The 12,656-nt window shown below is 39.3% G+C and overlaps 1 protein-coding gene across 3 annotated transcripts in view; it reads right to left on the reverse strand.

Moving 5' to 3' along the window:
• pxk (PX domain containing serine/threonine kinase) overlaps positions 1-7,965 on the reverse strand; it is a 29,982-nt gene extending 22,017 nt beyond the window's left edge. For 2 of the 3 annotated variants that reach the window (XM_023954698.2, XM_023954699.2), the window contains exon 1: positions 7,658-7,965. In XM_023954698.2, the coding sequence (XP_023810466.1) occupies positions 7,658-7,759 (102 nt within the window). In that variant the 5' untranslated portion in view covers positions 7,760-7,965. The remainder of the gene's footprint in view (positions 1-7,657) is intronic. The other variant, XM_078946802.1, reaches the window with a different exon arrangement.
• Positions 7,966-12,656: the final 4,691 nt, after the last annotated feature.

Raw genomic sequence — 12,656 nt, forward strand, 5'->3', positions numbered from 1 at the left:
GTGCAAAAACTCCAAACTCTTTAGGTAAAGGTGCCTCTGAGATCAGCTCTAGTGACAAAATCCAGGAAAAACTGCAAACATCTATAAAAGAATGTTCTGAGGGTCAGACAGCAGAAGAAGAGGAAAGATGACATTTTGGCCTTTGGTTTTAGATCAGGGCACAAAACATGGCAGCTGCTGGACAGAGTGAAGGTGACAGGCATCTCCTCAGGAAAACTGCTGATCCAGCAAAGACTGCAGCAAAATCTTCCATAAAAGTTTCGGACAAAAGTTTGCCTGTAAAGACATTTCTTCTGGAAGAGAATAACTTGAATGAGCCGCAGAGGAACCGATGCCGGTAGAAGAGCAGCAGCCAGATGTGGGCAGGGTGTCAGAAATGATGACTGACAGTTGAGCCGTGTTCACCATGACATCAACATAAAAACAGCCTGTAGAAATCCATAACAAAACATGGCTTGAAGAAAAAACCTCCAATTCTAGTCTGTTCAATTCAGGCTAGTCATTTTTGGTTAAGGTGGAGAAGCAGGATTGTGTTTCATTAAGCCAATGCTTCTCAATTATTTTTTCCAAGGCCCCACTAGGTAAAAGAAAAAGTCCCCCCGCCTGCCCACACACACAAACACACACTCGCCACAGTGACTCTAAATAAGATCAGTATCTATAAAAATTGTGCAAGTAAACCTAAAGTTGTATCTTCTAACTTTAACAAAACAAAACAGCAATATAAATCCACTTTCAACAAATATTAACTTTATTTTACCACAGAAACTCTGTTCTAGTCTAAAACAGAAAAGAAGCTTAAAGTGCCTGAAATAAAAAATCTGGCAGTCCTTATTTAAACTAGAAACATTTTGACCAACTGAACCATTTGATGCTGAGAAAATTAATTCAATAAATAATATTAAATGTAAATTGATCGGAAACATTAACAGCACCAATATATTTAACGTTTTTAGTCTGAAGAAATAGATTAAAACATTGCTCTAATTTTTTTTCTCAATGATGGATTATTTATTTATGATCTCAAAAAAGTGCAGCTGTTTTCCTGCATTACCTGCTGTCTGTATGTCAAATACTGACACCAACTAAACCACAGGCAGACAAAGAAAACATCTACCATCATTTCCGGAGATAGAGCACACCTGATTATAAGCCATTTCATTTTTTAAGGATAAACCATTTTGTACAAACATAAGCTGCACCTGTCTATAAGCCGCATGGGCCCACATTGAAATGTGTTGTAGAATGAGGATGTGTATGTGCTGAAACCACGCGTGTGTGTAAGAAAGAGGAGGGAGAGTGTGCAGCAGAAGTGTGTTGGGGGTGTGTGTTTATGTTTATTATACAGAGTGAAGGGGAACTGTAATTAAAGAAGGTTCCACCCAGAAGAAGATGAATGATTCTTTATTGACCCACTTTGAGGGTCCGAACGGGGAAGTGAAGAACTGAAGGAAGATCCGCCTTCAGCAGAGAGCATCTCCCCTGCATTTTCACGGTCAGAAAGAAAAAAGTAATCGCAGAGAAGGTTCAACACATGATATATTTACAAAGAAAGACCGTACACAGAAAGAGTTTTCAACGTTTTAATGATATACCTGAGCTTTTCTTTCCAAAAAGTGCCTGTGACAGTAACACGGCAGCAGTACGGTGGTAACAGCACTAACATGGTAAAAAGACATAAACGTAAAACTCACTGAGAGCTTTCTTCATCTTCCTCCTGTGCACTGAAACCATGGAAGTCTTCCTCCTCAGTGTTGGATTGGAACAGCATCAGATAGTTTCCGCCACACACTCTCTCAGTCTCTCCTTCGTTGTAGCGGTCAGTGTCACTCTGAGGCAAATTCTCTCCGGAGCTTGCCTGTCCTTTCCGTCACGCAGCAGAACGGCTTTTCCAAGCCCGTTGATGATGGTGGATTTTTTCACACTGCTTTTACCGATTGCTTTGAACTTGAAAGCTGCTCATATGCATTTCTTCTTTCATTTCCATGATGAGAGTCTCTTAGTGCTATTCATTCACAAAGCGGGAATTTACATTAAACTTGTGTCTTCCTCGACACATATACTGTTTTCCCACTGTCTCGCTTTTACCCTTTCTGCTCGAGCGCCCCTAGCGGCTGTTAGAAAAAATGCATAAATTAGCTGCATCATCGAATAAGCCACAGAGTTAAAAGCGTGACAAAAGTAGCAGTTTGTAATCCGGAAATTACGCTATATGGAAAATAAAGACACATCATAAAAATGTCTACAATAGTTAATGAATGAGCTGAGGATACAAAAAGCAAACAATGATCCTGGTGTTGCACAATCGAGGCTGTACTCCATACGCCGTTCAACGTCACAGCCTGAGCCCCCTCCCCCTCCCCTTTCCTTCTCACAGACGACAGCTGCAGGACGGCAGTTCACAGTTTCAGGCTGTTACAAACTGTCATATAACATCATAGGAAACCAATAGTGGAGCAGATGTTTCATTCCAAGCACTGAGCTGCTGCTGCCACCGCCCCCCATTAAATTTGCGCCCCGGGCAATTGCCGTATTGCCAGTGACTGAGGCCGCTACTACTGCCCCCCCCCCCCCCCGGCATCACATATTTGAGAAGCACTACATTACGGGGTGTGTGATGAAAACTGGTCCCAGTAAACAGTCCTGCAACAGTTCTTCATGGCTGCTGTGACACCACAGAAGCTTCCGGAAGATTGCAACATCAACAGAGACTGATCAAGTTGCCCTCACGGAAAGGGTAGCAACTGCCAGAAACTCGCAATCAGGCTCATAGTCTGATAATTGCACCAAGTCAGCATGACCGGTGGCAGGGGGCGAACAAAGATGGCAGCTGGAGCAGATGCTCTTTTTCCATGTGCCGCGCCAAACTTTTTAAATATTATGGAAACAGCTTAGTTATACATTACTTTGAAATTTCTTCTGGTTATAAATAAAAGCTGAAATATTTTAATCGATTCAACTTAGTCTCAAGAAAAGAAAGAGCCTCTCAAGAGAGCAAAGTCATGGCTAACAGCAACAGCCGTTAGTGCTGCGGGACACCACTACCCACAGAGGGCGGATGATCATCCCAGATGAAGACGATGGCCTAAGGTCTTCCCAGGTTTGGATGGTAAAGACACAAAAACCTCCTCGAGAAAAAAAAAATCCCATGAAAATCTCTGCATTGAAGTTTCAAACCTTTGCAAAGGGAAAGCCAGGTGGATCTGCAGAAAAGAAGTGCTCTGCTTCTGATCTGCTCCTCTAGCAAGCAGTTTTTATTATCCAAGAGAATAACATGTAAATCAAATCATGGCATACAACTGCTCTGTCTGTCCGTACAGGCATGAGATGAAGAGACCAGCAGTTCCTGTGTGAAGGACAGTTGGGTTGGCATCCCTTCACATGTTTCCTCTCTGTTCAATAAGCCATTCAGCACAGACACAAAACAGCTTCAGCGTTCAGCACTTCCATGCCCTTATATGGCAGTCAAGCCAGTTCCACTAGTTCAGTTTCCAGCAAGCGAGCACAGTCGTTATTACAACACACACACACACACACACACACACACACACATTGTTCCTGATTATAAAGAACCAAGTAAATGCATAATTAAAAAGGTATAATAAAATACATAATCATTCCATATTGGTCGGCTTCGCTTTTAAATAGGCTGACACAATAAATTGCAAATTTATCGTTATCGTGATATCAAGCTGTGCAATACGCATATCGCAAAAGACGGTGGAAATTGCAATAAATGGCAATCTGAAATGTGCTAAACAATCTTATGGCAGCTTGAAGTATTTAACAAATCAAATAAATCCATTTATGCATTTGACGCCTTTTATGTTAGATGCTCACCTCCTATGTAGACGAGGGTCATTTGAAGTATAATTCAAGTTATGTTGACTCCTATTTAAATTAAACTATTGCAGTGAAATGGAAATGATCTTTTTGGTTGTTTTGCTATTTGGTCATGAATCGCCATCTATATCATCATTGTAATTTTGATCACTAATATGGCACATTGCAAGTTTTCCTCATTTCGTACAGCCCTACCTTTAAAGACTTAAAATCAGCAAAGAAAAGGATCAATGTGATTGTAAAAAAAAGCAAAGAAAGAAGAAGCTACTGGAATTTAAAACTCTATGGGGTGCCAGAAACAGTGTCCAGGGAAGATGTGAAACTGCCAATATTTGTCAAACTACTTTCCTGGTTGAAAAACAAAAGCTGTTTTATGTGAATGAAACTGGACGCCGTTGAGGAAAGTTGAGGAAAAACGAGAACAAACAGGGAGGGATCATTCTCCAGTTTCTCCGTGTGCAAAGCAGCGAAAAATAATTCCATCTTGAAGGAACGCCATCTGTGCTTCACTGAGGACCTGATCACAGCTGAGTGGGAAACCAGAGCAGTGGGCTTTGATTTGAGCAGAGAGGAGAGAAGGTAAAACAGTCCACCACCCGGGGTCCCTGCCTACATCAACTGTAAAGAGGTGGGTCTTCCTGAGGGCTCAGACTAACAGAACTAACTGCATCCCAAGCAGCTTTGTGTTTTCTACATCAAACATGACTCTTGTTCTGATCTCAGCTGTTCTGCCGTCCAAATTCTTAAGCCCACATTTACCATTAATTATACTGAAATGCTATGAGTATGTTTATGTTCATGTTTTAAGCAGTTTGGCTGCTGAGTTCTGATAGTGATGTTTAAATGCAGTTACTTAAATTCTTCAAGGTTATTAAAATATTGTTTTCACTCTGTGTGAACATTGGCACATAGTTTGGAAGTAACACAAGACACTCTTATTTACTCAGATTTTTGTTTTCTCTTCTTTAAAAAAAATCAATTTTTATCTTTAAGATAAAGATAAGAAGTATTTATCTTTAAGTTCTTTGAATGCCAGGTTAAAGCACAAAAGTAAAACTCTGTTTCTAGATTTTAAACAGTTCTTATAAGAATCACATTCTACATGCAATAATACAAACTTCTAGAAATCTCAATGGGTTAAAAATATTTAACCGTCACATGCCAGCACTTAGCTGAGATTCACACAGTTTTTCAAGGTGCCATTCCCATGAGCAAATGTGATGACCACATGGAGCAATCATTGTGGAGACGAGCAGGGCGGGAACTGAACCTGTGATCTTCTGATCGGGGTCGACCGCCCTGCCTCTGTACCATGGCTGCCCAATTTTTTACTGGTCCCTGACATGCCAGAAAAATACTGCATCAGAAATGATTGATTAATAAGATGAGAGATGTCTTGTACAAACTTCTACATGCTAATCAATACATGTTAAGATATGATAAAACAATTGATTCCAACTGTACACTCTGTAAAGAACATACAGAAACAATTAGTCATCTGTTTTTAAAATGTGAAAACACTAGAACATTTTGAAAAGAATGTACATGTTTCATAAATGTCATTATACAACGGTCCGGGTGAATTCTCGATTCTGATTGGCTGCTGGTTGTGCATTAAAAAGTGATAATGCACAGTGATATACCACACCTACAAAAGAAAATCCGCTCACATCGCATAAATGTTTTGTATCACTGCGTTATCTTCTTTAAAGCAACCTTTTGCTTCATCATCTGGAAAAAAACAAGCGGTAAGAGGAGAACTTTCTCTCTCAACTGATGCTTTATTTAACCTGTCGTGATCATCAACATTTATATCGCTTTCCTTTGTCGCCTGCACTCGAGGTCCGTGCAAATAGTCTGCTTTTTGTGAAAAAAGCGATCCAAACTAAAAAAATATAACAAGAACAAGATACTAAAAACTGGTTGAATATTTATTTCTTTTGTAAGTGACCATGGTATAAAGCGGGTTGATGGTCTTTGAAGTATGCATTATCACTTTTTAACGCACTTCGCGGAAGCAACCGTCCTCCGCTTCTGTCAGACGGTTCTTACTTGGCGTGCGTTAATTTTGGATAATGCACACTTTTTTTGGCCATTAACTCTTACATGCTGACTCCAAATTTCAGATGAAATTTCAGCACATCATATTTGGCTTATGTGTGGAGAACATGGGACGTGATCACAAAAAAGGCATTTAATCTACTAATTATGTTTTTTATGTTTTATATTAGGAAATCTAAATTTTCTTCATCAAAAATGTTTTCCCTGTAAAATTTAAAAATTGAATCTTACTTCTTTATCATTTCAAAAAGAGTAAACAAGAAAACTATAAAAACAGTTTTAATTAGGGGTGTTGGGAAAAAAAATTGTTTCGGCGATAGATCGCGATCTTTCATTTGGCGATACTTGTATCGATTCAAAATGCTGTCCGGACGATATTTATTTATTTATGAGCGTCTTTCAGCGTCTGACTCTCGTTTTCCACTTAAAGCCCCGACCGGGTTGGCAGCAGAGAACACGGAGCCTCTTTGAGCAGCTCTACACACACAAAACAAGATCTCAGCGACAAGCAGCTTGTTTTGTTGATATGACACATGCACCACTTAGTTTTTACTTGGTATGAGCACCGAACCGAAACTCTATGCCATGTTGCTGCAAGAATCATAGAAAAGCGGACTGCGGTGCTTTGTAGCGGCTCAGATAAGAACGAGTGAAGCAATGCAGCGGCACAGCAGCTACTGCACGCAACATCAAGCAAAATGCTGTCGGCAAAGCGGGCCAAAGTTCAGCAGAACCTCCAAGCAATGGATTCTAGTTTGGTGACCTGATGGGTCAGAGCGATGGCCAAGGTCGTGGCGATGAGGCTGTTTACTTCCGTGTGTGAGAAAGCGTGGCGGCAGCGCTGCAGTGCAGTTTGTCACGTAAATAAAGCATCTTTAAAAAGCGCCCTGTCATGTTGCATCATCACACTCTGTTGTTTCTGGAAATAATTTATGTTTTGTTTTTTTTTCTATTTATTTTTGAAGCACCGACTTGTTCCTGAACCCTTTAAAAATACTAGAGAAGGTATATTAAGTAATGTAAACAGCACTTTATTTCCTCAATCATACTTTTAGAAGCTTATTGGTTGAGACAAATTCACTTGTTTATTTATTTATTTTTTAATACAGAAAAATATTTTGTTGTAAAGATTAGACAATGTTGACCTTTCTCTTTATATATTTTAAGTTACCAAAATAAAATAACTGTGAATTTGCTTGGGTAAAAACAATTAATTTATGGGATACAGCTGCAGTGCTTAACATATAAATAAACTGAATTTTACAATTTTATTGTACTGAAAAACGTATTGATATTCAGATAGAGTTTTTTCTAAATCATGCTTCAAAAAAGTGTTCCGGTACATCGGGATTATATGTATCGTATCGCTAGACTTTTGCACCTGTAGTTCAAATATTGTGTCATGTATGTTTTGTAATGCATATGCCATCCCCTGGCACTACCACTGTTATATTGTTCAACCTGTTCTGTCTATTCGTTGTATTTTGGACATTAAAAAAAAAAAGCTGCATTAGGTTCTCTGGACTGTCACGTGCCCGGAAGTGAAGGTGTTTCCGTGATTCAGCTCCGGCAGACTTTGACGTGAAAATCCGTTCAGTACAATAAATGTACGGCCGACAGACCAGACGAACGGCTCTATTTTTCAAAACACTCTACTCGTTTAAGGTTTCGGAGCGAGAGGCCGACCCACACCAAACATGACGGTTTATAAAACTGGTGTTCGACTGTATTTTTATTCCAGGTTACAACTCACCGTGTGGGACTGTAGGTTCTGGCTGGCTTCGATCACCGCCGTCAGCGGCACCGTATCGTCCAGCAGCAGCCTACCGGGAGGCGGCTTCTCAGAGAATGACATCCCAGATGATGGCCACTAAAAGCCCGACAAAAGTGTCCGCTTGTCACCGGGACCAAAGTCCACGGAGCCGGATGAACACCCGCAGAAGTCACCGGCCGTTGGCTCGATCCACTGTAATACGGAAGCGCTGCTGGTCTGTCAGAACTTCGGGGGAAAGCGACAGCGCCCCCTGCTGGGCGGGAGTCGTAGCGCTCTCTGCGGGGCCCGGTTCCAGCGAAGACCGCACATTTTTAAAGAGCCTCCTCTATCACTTAACATGAACTTTTTTCACAAATGCATGTTTAAAACATCCAGTCTAAGTACTAAATGGTATTTACCCATCAAATCAACTTTTTAAAGAAAAAATCAAAGAAACAGTTTGAAAAGTGTCATTCTATACAGCGTGTACTGTGAATTATGATCCAACATTATCCAGATCTAAGATTATCCTAATCCATCACTGTAGATTTGTAGGGTTTTGTAGGTATAGCTGCCACACCTAACAAAATTTGAAAGCAAAGTTTTTCACAGTCTGGGAAAGCTGCACTGTAGTGCTGATGCTATTTCAATGTTTCCAGCTATTTAGAATCTCCTTGACACAAACAGAACACAGACATAGAATGTGTGGTTCACTGCTTCTGTGAAGGATTTTTTATTTATTTATTTTATTTTTTTAAATTTATTTATTTAAGTCGGACAACAGGACAACAAAACAAAACAAAACAACAAACACTTGAAAAAACAGATCTGACAAACACAGACAGCTATCAATACTAACACATAAAGTGTGTGTGTGCTGGCGTTAGTGTGTGTGTGTGATCTAAGGAGAACGAGTGAGAATTCCATCCACAAGCTTGAACTAACCGTCACACATTCTGTTAACTATACATATTTATGGTACATTATTAGAGAATCATCTATAGACCTGAAAGGCTCGAGACGTATAATTATGCATTCATTGTATTCTTGATACTGGAAAAGAACAATAGCGGTCTCTATCCTGGAACCCACTCTGTAAATAATCATCTTGTCATTGTTTCAAAAATAAATAAATAGATAAAACAAATAAACAAACAAAGTTGAGAGTGATTACACATAACCATCAGACAGACGCCTGCAAATGAAGTGAATAGAACATAATAGAGAGAAAAAGGTGAGGACACACGACAGTCACATATTTGATTCTCAGATGAAACTTTATATTGGTCTAGGAACTCCATGAAGGTGACCATACTGATAGTGGTTTGGTCGTGTCGGGGGGAGAAGGCGATAAACTGGCTAAAGAAATATATTCAAGAAATTAATGTTTCCATAAAGATAGGTTTATGGTGTTCTTTGATTTCCAGCTCATGAAAATTGTTTTTTTAGCTATTGTTATTGCTACAAGAGTGAATTTAATCTTAGATGGGTCAACATTCGAATGTGTTAATTCTGATAGGTCTCCTAAAAGACACAATGAGGGTGATAAAGGAATGAGGCAGGCCAAGAAGGTAGATAAGGTTTGGGTAATTTCTTCACAAAATTCTTTATCGGGTGTGCAGTCCCAAGTTGCATGAATATATGCGTCCGGAGTATTCTGAGTGCAAAATGAGCAGATCTCTGAATCAAATCCCATTCTTGATATTGTCTCTCTTGTGTAGTGAATTCTATGGAGGGTTTTGTATTGTATTAGTTGTAAGTTAGTGCTTTTTTGTCATAACATAGATGTTTTTACACATTTGAACCCAGAACTAAGTGTTACCAGAAATGGAAAGATCGTTTTCCCACTTTGTTTTGGGAAGTGATAAAGATTCGTCTGAGAATATGATTATTTTATATATTTTAGAGAGAAGTTTCCTTCTTGAAGTTATTTTTATTAAATCTGTTACTGCAGGTGGAAGATCTAGATTTATTGTAGTTACGTATATTTTAAACTCAAACTCAAACTTTATTTATATATATAGCGTCTTTCATTTCAGTTAAAAACACAAAGCGCTTAACATAAAAGCAGATAAAACAGTCATAAAAACCGAAAATTGTTAAAAACAGCAAACAAAGGACAATCACACAAAGATGGGACCCCTCCCTCACCCCCCCCCCCCCCCCCCCAACCAATCCACCCACACCCCACCGACCCAGTTAGAAACAAAGAACTGCAGCTTAAAGAAGGTCTGGCTTGGTACTGCTGCGAGGAAACGATATGATGGGGATCCATTCATTCCAAGGCCCAGCCCGACCACAGGGGTCACTACCACAGCGCCCGCCCAGCACAGAGCAGCCCAGGGCCCACTCCATGACTATTAGACCACAGAGCGGGACCCCAGCCCGCCCAACGAGAACGGGCACCGCAGTAACAGCACCCCCTACAGGTTAAGCTGGTGGTGCCCCGGAACAATGGATCCCCAAGAGGAAACACTGGAGTAGAAAACATCAGAATAAAAATTATCATAAAATAACAACACTAAAAATAGAAAAAAGATAAACAATAAAATAAGATATAACAATGTAAGTAATTAAAAAATAAAAAAGGGAAACTGATTAAAACATAACCTACGTATCATTGGTAAAATAACAATAAAAACAATAGCATATTAAAAACAGAGATAATAATAGTCCTTACAAAAAAATAAATGAATAAATACGTAAATAAATAAATAAATTATTAAATAGACAATAAAAAAAGACATAAGAAATGATCAAAGTCATGTCAAAGCCAGACTAAAAAGGTGGGTCTTGAGCCTCTTCTTAAAAACCTCTACGGTCTCTGCGGCCCTGAGGCCCTCCGGCAGGCCGTTTGTTCCACAGGTGAGGACCGTAATGGTGGAACGAAGCCTCACTGTGTGTCTTGGTCCTCACCTTAGCTTCTATTGAAGATTTAAGTTGTAGGTATTCTAAAAATTGACTGTTCCTAATGCTGTATTTTTGGATAAGATAAGAAACTAGGACTAGACCACTGGAATTAAAAATATGTTTGAGATGTGTAATACCCTTTGTAGCCCAGAATTGTAGATTGATTGGTTTTTTATTGCTTAAAAAATCTGGATTATTCCAAATAGGTGTAGAATAAGATACAGATAGACTTGAGTTTGTAATTTTATAGAGTTTCCACGAGGCATTGAGAGTGGAGCCTATTGTCATTACTTTATAACATGAATGACTCTTGATAGATTCACTTAGAAATGGGATGTCAGAGATTTGGAGTTCTTTGCACAATTCTTTTTCACTATCTAGCCAGATGGTGTCTGACTGACTCGGATGAATCCACTCATAGATATATTGAAGCTGGTTAGCTAGCGAGTAATATTAAATGTTGGGAGAGTCTAAACCTCCCTGAGATTTGGGTTTTTGCAAGGTGGCTAATTTTATTCGTGGTGTTTTATTTTTCCAATAGAATTTTGTAATGATTGAGTCTAAGGATTTGAACCAGCTGCGAGGGGGTGGCACCGGAATCATTGAAAATAAATAATTTATTTTAGGAGGAATTGTCATTTTAATTACTGCTACTCTACCCATGATGGAGATAGGTAGATTTACCCAGCGTTGCAGGTCATCCCTTACTGTTTTCAACAGAGGTGTAAGGTTGAGGCTAATCAGCTCTGAAGCCACTGGAGAAATTTTAATACCCAAGTAGTCAGATGTGATTAAGGCACACTGGAATAGCTGAAGTAAAGGCTGTATTTTCCCATTTAGTTTTATTCAGCGGAAGGATAGCTGATTTGTTGCAGTTAACCAAGTAATCTGCAATTTTTGAGAATTGATTAATTAACTTCTTGTAATGATGATTGAGGATTTTGTAGAAACAATAAAACATCATCAGCATATAAACTAATTTTATGGTGGGCTAGAGACGTCTAGATTCCAATTATGTTGAGGTTCTGTCGTATAGCTGCTGCTAAAGGTTCAATAAAAATAATAAAGGAGAAAGTGGGCATCCTTGTCTAGTTCCTCTGTGCAGCGTAAAGCTCTGTGATGTAATGCCATTGGTGGTTATTGTGGCTGAGGTGCGTTGTAGAGAGTCTTAATCCAGTTAATGAATGACTCCCCAAAACCGAATTTTTCCATGACACTAAAGAGAAATGTCCAATTGACTTTATCAAAGGCCTTTTCTGCATCTAAGGTAGCTAAGATGGTGTCTTCTTGCTGTACAGTAGAATGATGTATTAAATTAAACAGTCTTCGTGTGTTGCTAGAGGAAAGTCTTCCTTTAATAAAGCCAGTTTGATCTGGGTGAATTATATGGGGGTTACTTTTTCAATCCTGCAAACTAGAGCTCTGCTGATGATTTTAAGTCTACATTAATAAGAGAGATTGGGCGATAATTTGATGGGAGGGTTGGGTCTTTATTAGGCTTTGGGAGCAGAGAGATGACTGCTGTATTCATGTGTTTTGGAAGTATTGAGGTTTGCTTTATTTCTGTAATTGCTCTGATGAATAATGGAGATATAATATTCCAAAAGTGCTCATAGAATTCAGCAGGGAAGCCATCCGGTCCTGGTGATTTATTATTTTCCATGCCATTAAGTGAAGTTACCAGTTCATTATCTGTTAAAGATTTGTCTAATTTGTCCGCTTCTCAATGACTTTGTTCTTTAATTTGTAAAATTGAGGGTCTTCCTCAGGACAGTTTGGAGTTTAAACTTGCAAACCCACAACTTGTGCATTTTGTGTAGCTGGTATGGCACCAAAACACTCAAATGTGCGGTATCTGTCAAGCTGTCATTGGTCCAGAATGCATTGAAACGCCGCAAACGCTGAGATACTATGAGCCAATGAACAGCCTCAAAACATTTTGAAACATTGAATTTTGAAGGGAAAGAGAGATGTTCGTGGCTTTGCACTGTCATGTCGGTGTTTTGACCCAAGCTCCACCACAACGCTTTAAAAACCTCATTTTCAGGAAGTGACACAAGCTCCAACGCCTACCATTTGACTATCACTG

Source organism: Oryzias latipes, chromosome 5, assembly GCF_053564925.1.
Source record: "Oryzias latipes strain Hd-rR chromosome 5, Olatipes_Hd-rR_3.1".
NCBI lineage: Eukaryota > Metazoa > Chordata > Actinopteri > Beloniformes > Adrianichthyidae > Oryzias > Oryzias latipes.